Source organism: Periplaneta americana, chromosome 15, assembly GCF_040183065.1.
Source record: "Periplaneta americana isolate PAMFEO1 chromosome 15, P.americana_PAMFEO1_priV1, whole genome shotgun sequence".
NCBI classification, from domain to species: Eukaryota; Metazoa; Arthropoda; class Insecta; order Blattodea; family Blattidae; genus Periplaneta; species Periplaneta americana.
In genome coordinates this window covers 83,136,753-83,159,778 of record NC_091131.1, presented here as the reverse complement: position 1 = coordinate 83,159,778, position 23,026 = coordinate 83,136,753, and the positions used below count along the sequence as shown (strand labels likewise).

Genomic DNA, 23,026 nt, shown 5'->3' with positions numbered 1-23,026 from the left:
ACTACTACTACTACTACTACTACTACTACTACTACTACTACTACTACTACTACTACTACTACTACTACTACAAACTATGAAATTTCTTGGATGCCGACCTAAGCTATCCTGTATTAACAAATTGTTTTTAGGTTAATTAAAAAAATGAAACAGTGGTCTAAAATCTGAATTATAATTATCCTGTTACAGTTCTCGAAACACTTGTTTAGTTCTTTCTTTTGAAACTCTTATAATAAGGCCGATCCGTTGGTGTCCTCTTGGTTTGAAGTTGAAAACTTATGTTGATAAATGTATTATAAAGCAGAAGACTACAGAGTAAAAGAAAGGTGTTCGGAAAAACTACTATACGAGACAATATGAGGTGTAGAATGTACTGGGTAAACAAATTATCTCCCGCCCGAAATGCGACAACCTTGGGGCGAGCGCGCTTCCACATGCTGGCTACGAGACAGCGCGTCGCTGATTCGACGAACTGCAAACAATTAAAGTAAACCATTATTAAATATAAAGAGTTAAAATTAAAGAGGTTCTGAAACTGGCTAGGTCGAGACTTCCACGTGCGTCACGCAATCGCTTGTACTGTGAAATGCAAGTAGCATGTCGCTGCTTTTGGGCTGAGAGGCAATATTCTCAACCAGTACCTATATGACATAGTTTAGTCATTAGTGATTTTATTTTTAAGTTTTTCTGATATAATCGGATCTTGAACCGTTTAAAGTGTTTTTTCTCCAAATCTTATATTAAGAAATGTTGAAGTTAAATTTAAGTTTCATGTTAACCACATTTTAATAATCAGTAAAGGTAGCCATTTTCCGTTAACATTCTATGTATTTTAGTTTAATTCTGCTACCCAGTTTATTTCAGTGTTTAATTAATAGTTCATAGTATTTTGTTGTTTAATTCGTAAATAACTCTTGTATACATGTAACTCTCATCTAAATCAATTTGTTGAATTCTTTGTAAGTTCATGCATATGTATATACACTTTTTGCTGGTTGTGTGGAAGAGAAGGCCTTACGGCCTTAACTCTGCCAGCTAAAATAAATCATTATTATTATTATTATTATTATTATTATGTCTGAGAGAAGGCGTGCCTTCCACTGGATTTGAGGGTCTGAGTTCAAAGCCGATCTAGAACGATGACTTTTCAAGTATACACAAAATCCGTAGTGTGATATGTACTCACTGCAAATAAAAGGACAGGTAAATTTTGTCTGGAATCTTCTCGTTCAAGAGAGCGTTATTCATGTGTCACTAATTTAGGACACAGGCGTCCTAACTCTACTTTCCTTTACGGTAACCGCGTTATGTATTTTTATCGTTTACAGTTGCAGATATGGTGACCACTAGAACTTCGTTTGGAGGCATGTAGACCTCATGAAAGTTTAATTAGCCCAGCTTGCTGTGTCATTCCCATTTCACAATTTTTCTACTATTATAACATCATATCTATTTCGGATAGTCTCTGCATTAAAAAGAGACTTTACAAATTGAATACAAGTCACCTGTTGAGCAATGCAATGACTGACATAGTCGTTGATTATTTGAAATTCTAGGAAAACTGCTCTAGCCTCTTCAGTCTCGAATTTACATTTTTTTAATTGAAAAAAAAATCGGTCACATAATCATTCTGGGGTTCCAAAAATTCCAAATCAAGTCTTCACAGAAAATCAAATTTTGGGACAATTTTGATTCTTGGTGCCCCCAAATTTTAAATTCTGATTTATAATTCTGGTATAGAAATGTTGCAAAAGTGATAGTCTACTCTTCATTTCTATCAAATTTAATTTTTTAAAAATTTCAAAAGTATCTAAGACACTGCGAGAACATTAAAAGAAAATTACTGTATGTAGCGTATGCTCTACAACAGAACTGAAGAGGTTATAACATTACCCTAAAGCAGACATCTCACAAGACTATCAAATACTTAGTTTCCTTTTGTCATTCACATTCCACTGGTACTCTATTACCGCCTTATCTTCTCTTCGTTTATGAATAGGCTCTATATCATAATGTCCAATTGTAACTCGTACGAGGTATCTCTGGCGTAAGCAACCCGCAGCGCATATTCTTTAAGCTCGTTTTTCCTATTTTATATGGAAAGTTATTGACCTTAGCAGAGCATGCTTGACGTGCAACATCTCCTGGTTCTATAGGCGTTTGGACACCCATGCTCTGTATAGAGGAAAATGGAGTATAAATAAGAAATTCCAATAGAGTAGTTCATTCAGTTGTTGATATTTTAGTTTTGCCTGCAATTCTAGCAGACCTTTCAATGTAACTCTGCTTTAAGCCACTCTTGCAGTAATCATTGGAACTCACTCAAGCGTAGACCGGACCTGTATTTCAGATTAATCGAAGTGGCAGGTACATCCCTCGAATGTAGTCTGGTGTGCATCTCTCCAGCAGCGGATTTGGGTCCCATTTTCTGGCCTTGGATCGTAGGTGGTAATATGTATTAGACGCTCTTTGCGAGCTCACCATCTTCAGGAAAATGGATGGTTTCTGAAGTTCGAATAAAGATGAAAGAAAGGAGGTATGTCTCTTTATTTTGCACATGCCTGAAACAATTGCCATTTTTGGAAACTCTTACCATTTCTTACTCCTGTTTCCACCACTTAATCGAAACAGTTGGTATGTGATAGTGAAAATAAGTCTCTTTTTTGTTATAAGTTATAACTAGGGTACGGATGTTGATGAAAAGTCATCTCGTTATTTTTCACATTAGGACGATACCTATTAATATAGAAATCCTTTCTATGTTAATATCAACGCAAAAATATAATTTCCTATATTGCATTTTTTTTGCGTTTTTTGACGTTTTTGAACTAATAGATCATTTTTATATTTTTTCGGCATTTTTCTGGTCATTTTTAATACTTTGAAGAACTTTTAGATCATTTGGAATGCATTTTACTCTCTTATTTACCGATAGGTGTGTTAAATCATTTGCTAAGCAAATAGGCCAGTAGTAATTACTGAATAAGTGACTATCAGTGAAGTTTGAGTTTTATAATTTGGAACAGATTCTAAAGTCCGTCCCTCATTCCACTGAAGGCTTTACCTCACACAACGGAAGTAATATAAAATGCTTGACAGCAGCTTAGTTTAAGTGAGGGCTTTGATCGCTAGTGTTCTTTTGTTGGTACTAGGGTGTCTTTAGAATTTATGTTTGGAAGGGGGGAAACTTTCACCATGTCCTGGACAGGACGTTGTGTCCTCAACATGGTTCGGAAGGGATGTCTACTGTAGTAGACAGTATTTTTAATACAAAGATTGCAAGAATGCACGCTGCGCCCACAATTTGTTTTATCATTCACACTCCCTCATCTGGAAGATCTGGTAACAAAAGTGAAGCGCGGAAGGAGGAGACAGAGAGTGAAGACACTGACATGGACCACCCCTGATTAAAACAAATTGTAAACCCTCATTAAAATCTATAATTTTCCCTCAAAACCTTCATTTTTTCGCATGCCCTTTTCCTTTATCTAAGTCAAATTCCAGGAAGTTGCCTCCTCTCTCTGAGATTTACAGGGAAGTCATTGAAACAAGGTGACTAATTTTTAAGAGGTTGTGGTGCGAGTACGGTGAATAATATTTAAAAGTCATTTTATTTTAATTTTGTGTCATTTTTCCATTAGTTTAAAGGCATTTTAATGATCATTTTAAGTAGATTTTTAGGTCAACATCCGCCCCCTAGTTATAATATATAAGACATGTATGTAGCCGACATAAGACAGAAGCCAGTATTACATTTTTTCAATAATAAAATATTCCCTTAAGGAATGTTTTGTTTCCGCAGTAATTTGGCTATTTTTATTGATAGGGATGGTGGTAAATTCCTAACAAATTTTAAAGATCAATAGAACATATTTTGCAGTTGGCACAGATCTAGCGAAATTGTGAATGGCACACAAATCTTCCTTTCATGCAGTGTGGCGCATCTTGCTTCTTTTTGCTACAAAGAAGAATGTTATTATGAAATATGTTACGTTATATTTGAAACTTACTTTGAATGCCTTACGATTTATATGGACAACTACGTTTCTATAGGACAGTTTTCCATTACTGTAATTGCCCGTAGGCAAAATTTCAGATATGGTCTCTACGTAATGTTGCGGGAGGTTCTTTTGTCAGCAGAATTGTGAAGAATGGCCAATAATTGCAGCCTTTGATCTCAAGGCGCATAAATATCTTTCGATGTCCTACGAATTAGTAACATTTTTATCAGTTTAGGAACGCCTGTGTATTTAATTGCTAATACGTCCGGATTTAACAATGGTTGGTCTTTTTTTTTTTTTTCATCCTTTGTAATTTATACAGGGTCATATTTTTATTTTTACTTCAATTTTTATTGTACCTGAGTTTTTGAATGTACTTCACTCCCATCCCCTCTACTAGTAAACTTCCAACTGTTCTCCTCACAGAACCAAGCGTATACAGTCAAAGTCGCCTTAAGGTCGTACTAACACAAACAGTATTGAGTTAGTGAGTATGGTACGTTCCAGAAATATGTTCGCGTTTTCCAGTGAAGAAAGAGCTTTCAATATTCAATCATATTTTCGCTGTCGTCCGTTTGCCTACGTCGCATCCCGATTTCCCTCACCCGCAACTGTTTAAAATAACTTACATAAAAGTACTTAACTGTCACGTGATTTCCCCCCTTTCTACGATCCTGCGACATAACCACTTGGACGGACGGTAGATAGCATGTCTGAGTAATGTAATCTGTGTGGGTCGGACAGAGGTGAAGATTAAATTTACAGTCCACACCTGTGGAGTAACGGTCAGCGCGTCTGGCTGCGAAACCAGGTGGCCCGGGTTCGAATCCCGGTCGGGGCAAGTAACCTGGTTGAGGTTTTTTCCGGGGTTTTCCCTCACCCCAATACGAGCAAATGCTGGGTAACTTTCGGTGCTGGACCCCGGACTCATTTCACCGGCATTATCACCTTCATATCATTCAGACGCTAAATAACCTATATATTGATACAGCGTCGTAAAATAACCCACTTCTATTGAATTTACAGTATTCTTTTATATAATGGGTATAGAATTATTTCAACATGAGTTACTAGTACGAAGGACGAAACTAGTAATTGTAATTAGATGCAATAATCTATAGTGCGATAATATGCACAAAAGAACTGAAGCATGTATCTAAATGAACGACCACCATTTTCAAAAATGTGTTTAAATATCCATATTATGATTATTTTTCAATTTAACTTCATTGGCTATATTGTAAGCTAATGTACTGTAGAGAGTATAATATACACTGCATAATGAATACGTTCGCATGGATAACTCAGTTCGTGAGTAAAAACACTTATTGTTAATACTGTTCTGTATTTTTGATTAAACAAAAACCTAAAGAAAATGATCAAACTCAAAATTACGATATCTCCTAGTTTACGTAAATGGATGAACTACTGTCCGTAACTCAGGAGAAGACGAGCGGAAAGAATGTGACCTTCTTGACTATCGCTGTTGATTATTATAAACATCGCTCAGATAAGCATCCCAGTAGCCAGGTTATTACTCGTGCAGGAAACGTGAGTAACAATGTGTATGGAAATTAAAGCTAAGTTGAACAGAAGGAGACCTAATGTTTCCGCTTACTGCTGTACAAATATTGCACGTGTTGTCGTACGTTATCTGTTCACATCCCTTCCTCCTCAGACCGCTCTCGTCTTCTTCTGAGTCACCGTCAGTACTTTTCTTCTCTCCTATACTTAGTAAAGTGATTTGTTTGTATTTTACGCCAGAATCATCGAACTTCAATCGTGGAAGCGGGTAGCAAACTGTGTTTTTCGGCTCTGAACCATTAATCCAAAGGTATAGCCAGGTTAATATTAAAAATGTTAGTAAAAATGATGTCCCTGTATGATATAATATTGTTAATTAAATATAATTGAACTTGTTCTATAATGTTGTAGAGTTGAGCTCATGTTTGATGTGGTGTATGCTTGCGATTGTTTTATTATTGCCTTGTTTGTTACTGCGTACGAACTTCAGAATTTTTCAACCGTGTTGCTGGCTGTCTGACCTTGCTGGGTTGAGGGTACTGTCTCTAGTTCTCTGAAGAGTCTTGAGTGTGGGAGGGTGAGGGCGGGTATACTCTGCTGCAAACCAAAGAATCTTGAACACAGCAAGGGAGTAAGAGTGAGTGGGGATGGAGGTTGGATTTGCGAGCGTGAAGAGGCTTGTTAGTTTCAACTCTTTCTTGCCCCCACTTTCTGAAACACGCGCAGAAGAAAGGAGAGAGAGAAAAAAACATTTTTATAGACGGAAGATGCAGTGTGATCTCATAGAGAAGTATGTCATCTCCATAAGAAAAGAATAGTGAAGAGCCCTTAACGTAAACTTTAATACAACGTTTCTTGGATTTTACGATGCTGTAGATAGGCTACCAGATTCTCTGATAAAGGTGAAGATGCTAGTGTCTGGCTGTCGGGTTATTTAATTTTTTTGTTAACTTTACAGAATTTATAGACTGCCAGAGCTCATGTACATTGGAAATAGTCATCCATATTAACAGTATTTAGCTTGCTAGTACACCCCATTGTCAAGGAAATACTACATTACATATTCGCGCACACATATTAAACACATACATATGCATAACTGTAGGGTATACAACAACGGTGACCAAAATTCGAACTGCAATAATTACAGCCTATGAAATATTGTTGTATTGTTTATTGATATTTCTGGCTTTGAGCCAGAGGCCGTTTTAGGGTCTTATACGCGCAGGACGCCCTCTCTAGCCATTGTACATAAATAACAGTAAAATATATTTACACATATGAAACTATTTCTGGCATAACTGCCATTAGGTGTGTGAGTGCAGTGATTGATTCCTTTTATTTTGGTGTAGGCCTAATTTGTTAATTTGCATATTTGTAGGGGACTAGTTAGTAGGAATATAATGTACATAGGGTACATGTGAGGAAAGGTGAACGGGGAAGAGTTCGGGGTAAAAGATATCAGCTGATAGACAACGTTAAGGCATTATATGAGGAGATTAAGAGGAAAGCAAGAAATTAGGAAGAATGAAAAATGCTGGATTTGCAATTAAAGACCTGCTCTTGGGTAGAACACTGTGCATACATACATACATACACACGTCGATCTACAGATCTGTTACGACAAGGTCCCGATGAGTGAAGTAAGGAACCAGCTGGCGGTCATATCCAAAGGAAAATGGGAAAGTGAATGGTCAACTACTTCCAAAGGTCTATGAAGTAAGGAGACTGAGGAAAGGTACTTGGCATGAAAACTACAACCAGTGGTGGTTCCTGTACCAACATCTTGATCAATCCCACGGATAAAAATCTCAAGCTTTGCTGTATCAGTAATGTCACTGCTGTCATCAAGAGCCGGTGAATAATGTACAATTTTTCTTGCTTCTTTTTAAACCTTCCTCTTGAATATAATCAGGAATTTTCTAAATTCTTCTCTCGATGCTTGGTCGAGAAATTCGTAGTTTTTCAAAATTAAAAACTTCTTATGGACAAGTTATTTAAGCTATTTTAATCACTACTCTTTTGAGAAATTCTGTTCTATTAAAAGGCTTTAGAGCACAAGATATTTCAAAGCCCTTACATTTATTTATCTCATCTTTCTCTTCCTGGCTATGGCTTAATACATGTCAATTCCTGGCATTTAACAATTCGTTGGCACATAATATTGAATCAGTTTTTCTACAATATTATTATTAAATGGATAATTAATAAATAATTACCCTCATATAAAGATTAAGAAGATTAAAGTTCAGATAAAACCTAATAATTTTATCGTTCTAGGGAGAAGATCTAAAATATCAATATTCATGCACGCACAGAAGAATTATATAAACACATACCTAGTGGTTAGTAATAATAATAATAATAATAATAATAATAATAATAATAATAATAATAATAATAATACATTATTCAGCGTAGCAATTAATGTTTCTATATACTCCTAATTGAACCGTTGACCAAAGTAAACATATTAAATTTTGTCCGACAGAACAACAAAGAAGTTCTCCTTCTCATTCTTTACGAAACCACCTCCTATTGCTTGTAGAGACAGAGTTTGTAGAGCGACATCTTATCGCCACTGCTTGCCTTCAGTACGTGAATGAAACACACAGCAATGTACAGAAAACTCCTCGTACCCGTTTGAATGTCTGTGATTACACGATGTAATCACGACACCCGCTTTGGTCATCGCTGATATACAAGAACTACACAAATTAACATAAACACTTTATATACCCATACTTACGTACTACACAAGTATATTTACAAAAGTACACAATAGACACACACACACAAACAAATTCCTTCCAAGTACTCCTTATTTCCTTGTTATTTTCATTACATCGCTGTTCCATAGGATGCTTATCAACGCCCCATATGTAGGCCTACTAAATATTTTAACACAAAGGTTCTTAACATTTTTTGGCCAAGACAAAGTAAACCAGGCGATTAACGTGTGCGACCCATGGGTCTATTGTGAAGTAAAATCCTGTTAATGTAATAATAGGCTTACGGTATAAATAAGTAAGGCCTATATAAATTTATTTAGAAAGTAATATTTTTATAAAAAAAATAAAAAATAGAATAATAATTTATTTCGTTCTGATTATATAGGTGACGTATAAAATTAGTATATCCGAAGGAATAAAAGCTCGTGTACGTATTATTGTATACAGTTGTAATACCAGAGTTTCTCGATTGGGTTCATGTCAGGACTGTTTCCTGGCCAATTAATTGTTTTGGTGTGGGATTCCTGAAGAAATTTAGAAATCTTCTTCGCTCAATGGCATGGAGCTTCTTCATCTTGCTTGAATATGCAATCATTATCAGAAAACTAGTCTCCAATCTGTGGCAGAAACCTAGTCTATCACGGTAATTAAAATATAGAATCATTGTTGTGAAGAATATGTGCTGATTTACAAAACAACAGAATGATAAACTTTGAGAAATTGAAAAGTAATACTTTAGTCCGTTTTTCTTCGTTTGTAATAAAATTTACATGAATATCAAATAAATATACTAATATTTTCTAATAATCAACTTTAAAATGGTCGTGAAACTTGGACTATCACTTTGAGAGAGGAACAGAGGTTATGGATGTTAGAGAATAAGGTGCTTAGGACAATATTTGGGGCTAAGAGGGATGAAGTTACAGGAGAATTGTGAAAGTTACACAACGCAGAACTGCACGCATTGTATTTTTCACCTAATATAAATAGGAACATTAAATCTAGACGATCCTCTGGTTGAGGTTCTGACTGATATGTAGGCCTACATCTATTATCAGGTAGAACATCTCACTTTTTGATACGTGTCAGAGGAAGAACAATTGTTTTTACGCATCTGAAATGTGACTAGTGTAATATGTAGCTAGTCGGTGATGTATACAATGGGGGGGAAAGGAACTGGCCACCCTACCCCATTATCTCTTGGCCTAGTTGCCTTATAAGTGGTGCCTTCTTGGTGTCACTTGTGAGATTCAAACCTGTCTTCGAACAGTTGACTAAACAACAACGTATCTAGACGTTTGAGATGGGAAGGACATGTAGCACGTATGGGTGAATCTAGAAATGCATATAGAGTTAGTTGGGAGACCTGAGGGGGAAAAGACCTTTGAGGAGGCCAAGGTATAGATGGGAGGATAATATAAAAATAGATTTGAGACTGTGGGTTATGATGATAGGGACTGGATTAATCTTGCTCAGGATAGGGACCGATGACGGGCTTATGTGAGGGCGGCAATGATCCTCCGGATCTCTTAAAAGCAAGTAAGTAAATGAGCAATTTCAAAATTTAATAATACTTGAAAATTCAAACATTTTATGAAGCAAAATGCAAAAAAAAAAAAATAATAATAATAATATCATTCGCATCAGTTCAGTGCAATCCTTGGCCTTGCACTAGTATTTCAACTCTTCAATCTGATTATCGTATTTTCATTACTGTTCGTAAAGACATGATTTCAAAAAGGTTTATAATTTAAAATTAAGTAAGGGACAAGATTTTTTGGGAAAGTCATCATAGGGTATATCACGTGACGTACTTCTTCCCTATTTCCTCTGAAATGAACTATTTCCACACCTTAAACTGAGATGAAGATATAAAGAAGGGGAGGGGACGTTTAAACCTTATCAGGTGCAATATTTTTGAAATGCATTATTTTTTTCTCCATTTCTGAAGTGTTTTTATTACTTTAATTCATAAATAAGGTTGATATGATTTAACTTTTTTATGTACAGTCAAGTTTATCTCACTTTAGAGTACATTTCTAGTTTCCACACGTCGTACTCCTAATTTTAACTTCTTGTCTTACTTATACGATACTTAATTGCCATCCACTTGCTGTTAATATGACGTAGTGCGAACAAATGAAAACGGACTACTGTACTGGTAAAGAAATCTTAATTGAAATTAACTAAAATTTGTAGGCTATTTCTATTTGCAATAGTTAATAGCCACTAACACAGCAAAGGGTTCCACTTAAGCGAACTAGCTAGTTTTTTTATTTCTTAAGCGTTTGTAAAAATGGAATATTTCGATATTAAAAGTACAGTTCTCACCTTTCTTTCTTTAGTAGTACTATTACTCAATTATTATTTAAAATCTTTAATTCAGTTGGTGGGCAATTGTCCCACCATGCTCCTTTAAATGACGCTTCTATACAGCCCCAGAAACAAAATTCATTTGGCTCAAATTTTGTTTCTGAATCTGTACAGGAGACAAGAACTAATTTTCAGTGCTCAAGCCGATAGGCAGACAAATTCTTTGTAGAGTGGGGAAACTGGTCGAACTAAGGCAAATATTACTTTACAACATAATGTAATTACTAGACAGTGGATGCGGGATGACTTATCGTTGAATGTAGGTGCACATTTACTATATGTTACAATTTTTTCATTCAGACCATTGGCTGAACAGGTTTTAAACGTAAATAGACGACGTCAACATGCTACTGTATCTCTGTACAATCAGAATGTAAAGAAAAATGACGTACTGTAGCACATACCTCGTCATCATTGATGGAATTACTAGCGTTGCAGTAAACGACGATATAGTCTCGTAAGTTGTCGAAGCTGAATCGTCTTCACCTATCCTGCAGGATAACACAACTGCACACATTGCGTTGCAATGTTACTATGAACGGACCGGGATCCCTTCGTTCTGTACGCTGCTGTACTCGCCAGGTACACAAAAGACGGACGACACGGCACGTGCCATATAGGCCTACTCTGATACGTAACAGCTTCACTTTTCCTTAAGTCATCCCGCATACACTGTCTAGTTATTACCCATTATCATCGCATAAAGGTTTAAAATTCTTTCAAAGTTAAACTTGCTTTCATGTAACTGCAATACCAACTATCTTCTCAGTGAACGCTCGTGCGCTTCTTCTGGCGGAATTCTGAACTTTGCTTGCAGATAGATAATGCTTTCTTCTCTCTTAATTGTGTGATCAAGGCGCTGGATAGGAATCGATTTTTCCTCTGTGGGCGATCTGGCATACGCTATTTAGTTTTTAGCATGAGTAGGAATTCTATTCCTTAATGCGCTGGGAGGGTGAGAGCGAATATTTCACCGTGATGAAGCTTTAAAGAGCGGTCGTTTAAAGGAAAGGTTAACTGAGAATTCTTTGCAAACAAGAGACGAGCGATGAAATGAATGCTTTGGGAATGAGAAGAAGCAGTGAAAGAAATTCTGGAAATGGGGGACGTTTTTGAATGTTCCGAAATCTTTCAACGATAATTACATTCACAATACTTTCCTGATTGTATACAGAGATTGTAAAGAGTTACATATAAATTGCGATTTTTGCTTGTTTTTGAGACCGAGGCGATTCTATTTTTTTAGATTCAATATTGGTTCGTAGTTAAGAATCTGCACACGTGGAAAAGTTTTTTTTTTAATTTGCTTTAGTAGGCCTATATTTACATCAAAGGGTTATACGATCTTTTAGGGAAATAAGTGCCAATATATTACTTTTTGCGCAAAAGAAAACAATTAAATAAAAAACATTTTGGCATAACTCTCAGTATTGTTGCGTACTACAAAAATACGATGTGTTTAGTTTAATTAATACCTTATTTAATTTTACGGATAATAGAAATTAAGTATGTGAAAGAGTCGAACGGTTGTCATGTTTGTCATTCGATCCGAAGTCCATAATTTATGTAACCTATTAATTAAATACATTCTCTCCATTTCATTACTCGTTTGAAAATTTAAAAAGTTACATCACAATGCAGCTGATAACTGTAAATAATATAGAGCAGTGAAATGTATAGCTATACTGTTACCTACAGTAAGTGTATTATTCAATTTTTGCTTTTATCTCTTTTTAAATAGATTTTACTCACTTTTTTATCTTTAATTACTATACACATAATATCTTGCAAAACGAGTTTTCAATGTTGTGAAATGTGGCAGTGCTACGCGTATATATAGTGACATAATGATAGATTGTGTTTCATTTACATCTTTCTGTTTCTTTTGTTGTATGTACATTCATTTAGAAGTGATAATTCCATCTAGTGAAATATATACCACACATTAACTCGATAGTTTTAAACGGTAGCACGATTCGCTCTCAGTGGTGGTGGGCCTATAAATGAAGAAAATTTATAATCCTGCCTGGATTCGTGGAGTGGCAAGATGTAGGTATGTTTCCACGCTCCAACAGAGACAATTAATGTTGTTGCACACGCCACCCAACTTGTGTGTCTTGACAAGTGATCTTAAAAAACAAATTTATGTAGCATTGTAGCCAAGAATTTTGTCTTTAAATAATTTGGTGAAGTGTTTTGTATTCACTAGGATAAATTGAATCAACAATTCTCTTCATAGATGTGATATTTGTTTTGATTTTAAACTACTTTTAAGGTATCTAGTTTTTGTTATATTTCCTTCAATCAAACGTTATTTATTTGATCATCTAAATTACTATTTAATAACATGTATGTTATATTAAAAAACACTATTTACAAATACATTACTGGATAAAATTCTATTAAAATTAAATTTTGTTTTTCAAAATTTGAGGCACAATTATATTTCTGAAATTTAGAAGTGTTTTCAACTAAAAATCACTCACTTTAAATATATTATAAACAATTTTTAATTACAGAATGGATACCAAATGCTGTTTGCAAACACCAGGACATTATTATAGCATGTCAGAGAAAACGTAAATAGGATAGAAACTTATAATTTTGACAATTTCCCCGCAGGTGAAATGGAACAACTTGTACTTCCTTTGAATAATGCTGCTGTGTTCGTAGTATAAGTTCAATTTAAATTCCCCACATATCCTCGTCGACTATAGTCTACCACCCTCACACATAATTATTTCTTCCCTTCAAACATTATACTGGTTTTAGGTAGTGTCTGGAGACAGAGGGTGGTAATATTAAACATACGAGTATTGTTGGATAAGTCATCATACGTATCGTTATTTGTGTGTAGAACTCTCTGTGCTACCTCATACTTTCCTGAAGCCTTGTTTTTTTTCTGAACCGACGCATGCGAGTTGCGACGTGCGATGCCCACCTCGCACAAATCCGGACTATACGAGAGATAGTGAGTGGTTTCTATAGCTGCGAGGTGCGAGGTCTGCGTACCTCGCAGTTATAGAAACCACTCACTATCTTTCGTGTTGTCCGTATTTGTGTGAAGCGGGCCTCGCACGTCGCAACTCGCATGCGTCGGTTTAGAAAAACCAAGGCTTAAATGTGTTTTTTTCTGAAGAAAGGAGTCGAGTAGATTTTGCAGAATGTCGCACAGTTGTCATACTTGATGAGAACAGTTCTTTTATCTTTAACGCCAATAAGTACTTTGCGCTTCGCATCACAGTACCTTCTAACCCATCCAAATTCTGGGTATTCGACTCATCTCTATTTATATTAGCGTCATACTTTTTGTCTATATTTTCATTATTGCTATTTCCTTTCATTATGCCCTGGTATTTGCAGATAACATTTAGTTTACATTTTGTATATTGTTGTGTATTGAAATATACTTAACTTCGAATTATCTATATTTCTATATATTATACATTATGTTCGTATCGAACTTATGTGCCGAGAAACTTATCAGTTACATTTAAAATTCTGCACTAAATCATTTAAAAAGTAATATTTCTGAAATTTAAAATGATCGTACACCTGTAATTTCTTTATTTTGTATATGTTTCTATGTACCCAGACAAACTTGTAAATTTTCAGGTTTTCGTAAAATTGCCTTTTTAAATATATTGTGTAAATCATTGTAAATTAATTTTATTAGGCAAAATATTTACAATGTTATCTACTGATATTTTCTATATTGTATTCTTATCGTATTCACAGTCTCTTAAAAGTAAGTTGCATATTTAAATTTGCAGAGGAAATTTCTTAAAATCAATTATCATATTACTGATAAACCTTGAAACCTCTAAATCGTTGAGTTACAGCAAAATTATATGTTTTGCATTTATCATGATATGTTTATGCCTAAATACGTTATATTGTGATCAGATTTTTAACGTATTATATAAATATCTTGGACTGTAGTCATATTCATCCCTATAAAGTACATTCAATAATTACAATTCGTGACTAATCTTGTCAAAATTACTTACCATGTTTGTTAAATTTCCCATTGCATATCTTGGTACACCGTTAGTACAATGGTTAACGTGCCAGTTTTACAATTCCATGGCTTGAGCTAAAATGCCGATGAGTAGAAGTAGAATTTTTTATGGAAAAAGGCGATATGAGACGTGCTTATCGGAATATTGCATTTCTATTGCCACCATTTTATCAAGTATCTTTCGTCACTTCATAATTACACCCCGAGTTTGTGCTCGACCTTAAATTTGAAGATTATCTGTTACACATAGGGTCTTCTGTCATTAGAAAAGAAATCTTATTAAACATATAGAACATGTTTTTAGATATATTGTATTACGAGCTGGGAACATTATTTCATTAACTAATGATTTAAGTTATGAAGTGAATTCTAACCTGAGATGTTGATACAACATCATAAAATAACCTTAATTAAAATGAAGTGAATTCAGTCCAAGTCACTGTACTCAAACCAAGATATGTATGCTATATAAAATGTTAAGTCAAATTACTTATGTCATTATTATTATATTTTTGAATAGGGCCTACTTGTTTCTCCATTGCCTAGGCATATTTTATTGTGTATCTACAAAGATGTTTCTTGTATAAGGATAACTGCATTGTATAACAGATATCTATGTTGCTTGGAAATGTTCTTTCCATTTGAGCATTATTTTTAGCGTTGGTAAAATCGTCAGATATATAAGAAAGTTAACCTCATCTAAGAAACATCTTGTAGTATCTAAATGTGTGTATAGTGATTACTAACATGTAGTTTAATGTTTGTTACTGTAATTGTAGTTAGTATCTCTTGTGACGGCTGTAGTTGGTAGTGTTAGTAGTAGCTGTAGTTGTAGCTTTTAGTGGCTGTAGTAATAGTTTTGAAGGCGAAAAATGACACTATGTTACAACGCATATTTTCTTCTCAATTTTTTGTGCGCATCAAATAAAAACGAAACAAATAAAAGGGAAGGAAGGGTTTGAAGAGTGGTTCTCTTTCAGCCGTCGAGAGCCGACGGGACTGTTGGTGCTTGAGAACGGAGTCCGAATGCTTACGTCAAGGTAGGTGATTCCCCCCCAATCCCTTGGTGTACATAGCAAGCATAGCCAAAAAAGCAAACGAGCAAGCAAGCCTATTTTGTCTCTACACCACTGTTGTTGGCTGATTTTGTTGTGGTTGTTGGTGTTGTTTGTTGGTGTTGTTTTATTTTTTTCTTATCCTTCTCTTTTTATAAGTACATTTTCATTTATTGCAGTACATTACACACTTCATTTATAATGCGCTTGCTGTTTTTTATTTAAATAAACTGGCAGTTTAGAGTTAATACCAAGTGACTAATATTGCATATCACCTTAGAAAACTACTTTTTACACCATTTATGTAAAAACTGGTATATGAACAACTTACTTTGTGAGGACTATATGTAAACAAATTATAAACTTAATCTTAATGGTGGCTAGTATGTAGGCAAGTTTTTGCCGTAAAGACAGGCTTATAAACAAATGTATTACAATAGATGATATATGAAAAAAGTGGTTTACTTAAACTTATTGTACAGATAAATCCTTGATGAAGAGACAGGTTTACAAACGAATTATTGCCTTAATGAACTAGCACATAAAACAGTTTTTAGCTTGAAGATAACTTTGTAATTAATATTCCTTCCTTGAAGAGTAGTAGGCTTATATGATGACTTTTTTGCGTGAAAGGTATACAATTGTACAAAATGGTATACTCATATGAATAAATGCATTACATGAAAGCTAGCATAAAACAAATTTTGTATATGAATGAATTCTTTACATGAAAATAAAATACGTGTGGGCTAGAATACACAAAACAAATATAACTTAAAACATCATGTGAAGAAATATTTCGAGAAATGTCTAATATATACAGGGTGAGTTTTAAGTCCACCGACAAACTTCAGGGGGGTGATTTCTGACTGAAAATGGAGCACAAAAGTTCATATCACCTTGTGTCCGGAAATGCATAGTTTCTACGGTAGATGGCACTGACCGACATTCTCTCATAACTTGCAGTGTGTGTTTTGTGTGTTGCAGATAATGTGATTTAAGCAACGTAGAAGCACAATGGTTCGGTATTCATTCCAGGAACAAGCCGAGATGGTGTTCGTGTATGGCCAAGCAGGTAGAAACGGTCGAGAGGCAGCACGGATGTACCGAGCCACGTACCCTGACAGACAGCACCACCCACATCACACAACTTCACCTGCTTGGTCATACACGAACACCATCTCGACTTGTTCCTGGAATGAATACAGGACCATTTTGCTTCTAGGTTGCTTAAATCACACTATCTGCAACACAGAAAACGCACACTGCAAGTTATGAGAGAATGTCATCAGTGCCATCTACCGTGGAAACTATGCATTTCCGGACACAAGGTGATATGAACTTTTGTGCTCCATTTTCAGTCAGGAATCACCTCCTGAAGTTTGTCGGTGGACCTCAAACTCACCCTGTATAAAAATGATAACTTACACGTAAAATGTCATTATAGTATCAGATACTTCATGTAACAGCAAGTATAAAAATAGTTTTAAATTCTGTCAGTTGAAACGTTTATAAATTTGTCTTGTGTCACCAATCAGAAAAAAAGTTGATACTGTATATTCAAGAACATTATTGGAATTTTCTCACCTTTCATTTGCTTAAATATTGGAACATTTCACATTACGAAAATGTTATATAAACCGATAACCTGGGAAATAATTTTATATTATATAAACGGATAACCTAGAAAACAATTGTACTATTTTCCATTCCAGTTACATTTTGTAAATAAATGTTTTACGAATTTTTCAAACGTTAACTGTTACAAAGGACTATTTAATACGTATTTCCTTTTCCATTGCTATTCATACGAATTATCCTAACGTTATACATTAAATAAGGATTAGTGCAAATGAGCATTTTTGGAAATTCATTTGCGAATTTGAGTGTGAATCTTACATTGTAAAAAAAAAGTTTCCTTTAAAAATCCCTGACGCTATAGCTCTTATTTACATATATTATACAATAAGAAATGTTCTTTTTGTCACTAGTTAACATGGTACAATCGAATTAACAGAAATATAATTTAAGTCAATTCACTAACATTGAAACAAGGTTATGAACTGCAACCTACCTACATTATTTTGGTTTTATCATCATAATTTGACTCGGCAAATATCTTTTAGTGCCTTCATTTTAGTGTAGGAGCGATGGACTTCTTGAATCAGCAATTCCATGAATGCATTGACCGTCGTGGCACAATGGAATGACCACCCAGATCATGTGACCTGACATCATGTGATTTTTCGCTGAGGGATATCCTGAAAAATCATGTTTTTGCTAAGAAACTGCAGGATCTGGACAGTTGCGACAGATGATCGAACAATCATTCTTGAAAAGCAATGAAATCGTCAGTTATGTTCTGTCATCTGTAAATCAGTTGGTAAACGTTGTGAATTGTGCATCGAAAAACAGGGCGTACATTTTGAACAATATATGTTAAGGAATGTATAATGAAATGTAAATTAAATGTTAGGAAGTCCCTAGGGAAAGCGACTTTTCCGCCCACTGTGTAGAGCGTTTTTACTAGGGTATTCAGTAAAATATTAAGAAGTGCACAGTTTCTTAAAATCCTCTAGAAGAAGAAACAATCGAGTTCCATGCTTACAGAGTTATAACTTATAACGTTTTCATATCAGAACAGATATTCGAAAAAATAAATTAGTTTTACCTGAAGGCACTTGCTGCTTTCTTAGATTTTGGAAATGCATTTGGCAGAATAGATGGAGAAAACTATATGAATGAATAATTATACGCACATTACATGATGGAAACAATAAAAGATTTACACATTTCATATGAAAATTCTAAAATAAAGTAAATTCAATGGAATTAAAATCGAAATTTTTAATTTATTACACATAGAGGGAGAAGACAAGAGTATTTGATAGCACACGCTCTTTGTAATATGTAAATATTTTTAAGAAAAACATTGCGTGAAGATTCTTTTCATCAATGGAGCAAATTGAAAAGTAAAGGTTTGGGAGTTGTTTTCTATTCTCACTGAAAGAAAGGTAATTCGTGGATCTCAACCAAAAAGGGACTTTCGAGCAGTCAATGGACTCAAGCCATTAAGATGAACTGTAATACAATACCTGTACGTACTCTCCCTGGTAGAACTCTTGACTCAACCCGTTGCAGAAGATGCGACGAGCAAGAAACGCTTCTTCACGTCTTGGGTTTCTGCCGTCATGGAGAATTGCTCCGAATCAACAGACATAATACGGTTCGTTCTCTCATCGCAGCTTCAATCCGTCAGAATTCTTCCTATGAGGTTTATGAGGAGGTTGGTTGCGTCTCTTCTGATGGCTCTACTAGACGGGCTGTTATCATCATAATTGATCGGCAGAAGGATAAGGGTGTCATTCTTGATCCTACAATCCGTTTTGAGATGCATGAGCAACAGCCACAAGAGGTGTGTCGAGAAAAACAAGTCATATATGAGCCTTGTTGTCAGCATCTTGGAGCACAATACCACATTACACATTGGACAGTTTTTGGGCTCATGTTCGGTGCCCGTGGCACGATCCCACGTGAAACTTTAAATCAACTTAAACAGTATAAAATTTCTGATGCAACGATTGATGCCATAGGATCTCACGTGTTAAAATCATCCTTAGCTATAATTAGTAATCATTTGTACCCAACAAAATTGTTATTGTAAATGATTTCCTACGTTTTCTTATCTTAATGTTTTTTCTTTTTCTTTCGAAGTGTCACAAAATTGTTTTGTTTACTTATCATTCTTTATGAATTGATTAGTAGGCCGATCTATCGAACCCTTATTTAGGGCGGCTTTTGTTTCTACAAATTATCCAACTTGGCAAAGCTTCATTTCTCACACTACTTTATTAAATCTTGTCGGACCGTAAAGAGAACAACTATCGCAATGTTCATATTTTTATATGTTGTACAATATTATAGCATTGTGAAATTTTAATTTTCCCAATTTTTTTTCTATTAAAATTATAGCATATAGCCTATTAACCTGTTGTATCCTATAGGATACATTGTCAATTTAAGGGTTAATTGGTTATTTTACGACGCTTTATAACTGACATGACTATTTAGCGTCTGAGTTAGATGTCAGGGTCCAGCACCGAAAGTTTTCCAGCATTTGCTCTTAATGGTTGAGGGGAAAACCCCGAAAAAACTTCCAATCATGTAACATCTTCCTAAAATTGTAGGGAAAATTTAATATAGGATAATGTTAAATGAACAATGATTTTTTAAAATAATTGTTTGTTATATGCTGGTGATGAAGTTTCGATAAAATGTATGAAAGTAATTTACAGCGCTCCTTATATCAAATAAATCGGATTTATAAAGAATACTGTACTAATAGTTATAAAAGAGACTAAACTAAAGGAATTTTTGGGTAAAATAATGGTTCGACGAAATTTAATTCTGTAGGCTAATATTACACTTTGCAACAAGTCTTTAATGTAAGATACCTGTGTTGTTTAGTCAACTGTCCGAAGACAGGTTTGAACCTCATAAGTGACACCAATAAGACATCACTTATGAGGCAACCAAGCCAGGAGATGATAGGGTAGGGTGGCCAGTTCCTTTCCCCCTCCATTGCATACATCGCTGACTAGTAACATATTTCACTAATCAGACTTCAGATGTATACAAACAATTGTTCATTCTCTGACACATACTTACCGTTAAGTGAGATATACTGGCTCATAAGAGATGCACTATCAGCCAGAATCTCAAGAAGAGGCATTAAGATATGTTGGCTAAGAAATATAACTTACCCAACATATCTATCTAAACTTGAATAAAATTTGTCGTTTTATAGAAAAAGCTTAAACTATAAAACAAGAAAAGAAGATAGTAGGCTAAAGCTTTATGAAGCAATGACAAAGCCTATCGTATTGTATGGAAGTAAAACCGTGATCACAAAAAGAAATCGAAAGTACTCGTACATAGAAAGAAAATGGGTATAATACAAGGGTCAGAAAGAAGGTTACACAAAATGAGAACATATAAACAAAGAAATTAATATTCATACGAGAACTAAATATAATATCTATTAAAGAAAGAAAGATACAAACATAAATTACTTCAGCATATCTAAAACCTTCTTTCGGATAGGCTACATAACTTTTGGAAGTAGGGATTTTGTAGGCCACAAATATGAAAATTGGATAAATACTTTGCCTAATCCTTGTTGCGGAAATGAAAAACTCAATGTTCTTAAACGCTTATTATTCAACACACATGCATAACTTAAATAATTCAATATACTGTACACCCACATACTGTTTGTTATAGATGTGGTTATTTTTTTATTTAGAAAGACACTATTTCAGCTTTCCCAACAACGAGATTGCCTCATTGAACAAAGCATAACAAACACACAGGGTGAAAACAAAATTGAAATTAGACAGAAAAGCTCACAAAAGAGAAACGTAGGAAAAAAAAAAGGAAAATTAAGAACAGGAAAGATAATAGCATAGAATAAATGTAGTAAACAAAGAGATTATAAGTTAAAACAAAAGTTCTTCCTTTTTAGGAAACAAAGTACAGACTGTATTTTAAAATGGCAAGCGATCCCCTGATAGCAGCAAGGGAAACATCAGAAATGAAGTCATTGTCAATTTAAAGAGGTGAGGTATTGTGCCCCTAGCTCCAATCATTAGCCCAACAACTTTAGTGAAAATGAGGTGATATTTCTGCAAATAGTATGAAACTGTGAGCTGATAAATTCTGCATTTTTCTGCATGGACTTCAGCGGGCTGTTGCTTCTGTGCCTCGAACCTGACTGTCGGATCGATAATGTAAGCGGATGTAGAGCCTGGTGGAATGACAAGCATGTCAATTCGCCGACAGGATCCCTTTTGAGAGATGCCATGGCATTCTTCGTGTACAGTGAGACCTTTCTTCCTCAAGACTTCGACAATCCTGGATCTGATTCTGTTATGTCTAGAGTTCCGAGCGTCTCGCTGAAAGAACAGGCACCCAAAACGTGGTCAAGAGTTTCAATTTCACTGACGCAACGACGACAGTGGTTTCCGTCTTGGGACCTTCCTGGTATAGCACGCAGCGGACAAACATTAGCTGTCATTTTAAGAGCTAACCTCCATTCACTTGTAGTGAGACGATCAGTTGTCGGATCCATTTATTGGCGGGAGTTAACTCCTTATAGAGTTTACTGTTTATAGTTTTACTGTTTGTAAAGCTGTAACCTTCGTATTTTAATACTGAGCCTTTCATCTGATGTGGTAAATGACATGTCCTTGACCTTTTCACAGGTAGAAACTCAAATGAAACTGTCTTTACAAGTGATGGAGTTCTGCTGCAGTGCCATCATTTGCATCCTTAGGAACGCTTATTTTTCTGTGGTTACCAACAGTTTACTTGCTTTTTGGCTTCTGAGCTTTACAGTATGTTTCGGTTTGGATGTTCTTCAGAACATCTATAAATAAATATCAGGACGACTCTTATAAAGTAGCTCATTTAGACGTGAATGAAATGATTCAAGCACTTACTCGTTCGGCATGTTGATGCATTGAACTCTTCCCCGGATGTTGGAGAGAAACCTTTCATCACTCGCGACATAAGTTTCCAATATGTAATCAGTAAATTGAAGGAGTATCGTCTTAAGGTTGTAATACAATGATGTATATGTAAACGTGTCACTTCTGCCGGACAAAAAATGACATACGAAAGAACAACTTTAAGTACTGTTCTATTTCCGATGTATTGGATTTATATTCTTTTTCAAGACAAAACTTAATTGCTAAAAATCTAGGTCTGGCCGCACATGGACCATGCAATAAAATATCCCGTGCCGCACTTGGACATGTTTGGTCAAATTTTCGTCTATGACGCACCTAAACGGACCCCGTCACACTATGACCCCCCCCCAAGTCGTTATAACTCGTTTTTTAAATTGGATTTGGCTACGTTTCGTAGCTAACCAAATTCATTATGATGCGGGGTGAGTATTGGTCCCATACACAGTCCGAAATTTCGTGAGACCATAACGCGAGACCTAGGCATGTAATGCCTTTAGTCGGCTTTAGATCACGATGCTACAACGTGGGACTAAAACATCATAACTAATTATCCGTAGGTACATTGTAATAATAATAATAATAATAATAATAATAATAATAATAATAATAAAATTGGTATTTAAAAGTGTTACACTTCTTAAAGCATATTAGACTTTTTTAGTAATAGGTTACACTTAAACGTAACAAATAGTATTACGATAAGGAACTGTAATCCTAGAACATTGAGGCATTCTCAGATACTCTCCGCTGCCTGCCCAGCTGTAGTTTGAGTGAGGCCTTTGAAAACTTA

At 35.1% G+C, this 23,026-nt stretch overlaps 1 protein-coding gene across 7 annotated transcripts in view; it reads left to right on the top strand.

Annotated features, from left to right (window-relative positions):
* Positions 1-23,026, top strand: part of Rbp6 (RNA-binding protein 6) — a 1,547,649-nt gene that overhangs the window by 229,237 nt on the left and 1,295,386 nt on the right. For 5 of the 7 annotated variants that reach the window (XM_069847740.1, XM_069847739.1, XM_069847736.1 and 2 more), the window contains exon 2: positions 15,632-15,691. The exons of the other annotated variants lie outside the window; for them this stretch is intronic. In XM_069847740.1, coding sequence (XP_069703841.1) covers positions 15,632-15,691 — 60 coding nt within the window. The remainder of the gene's footprint in view (positions 1-15,631; positions 15,692-23,026) is intronic. 7 annotated transcript variants of the gene reach the window in all.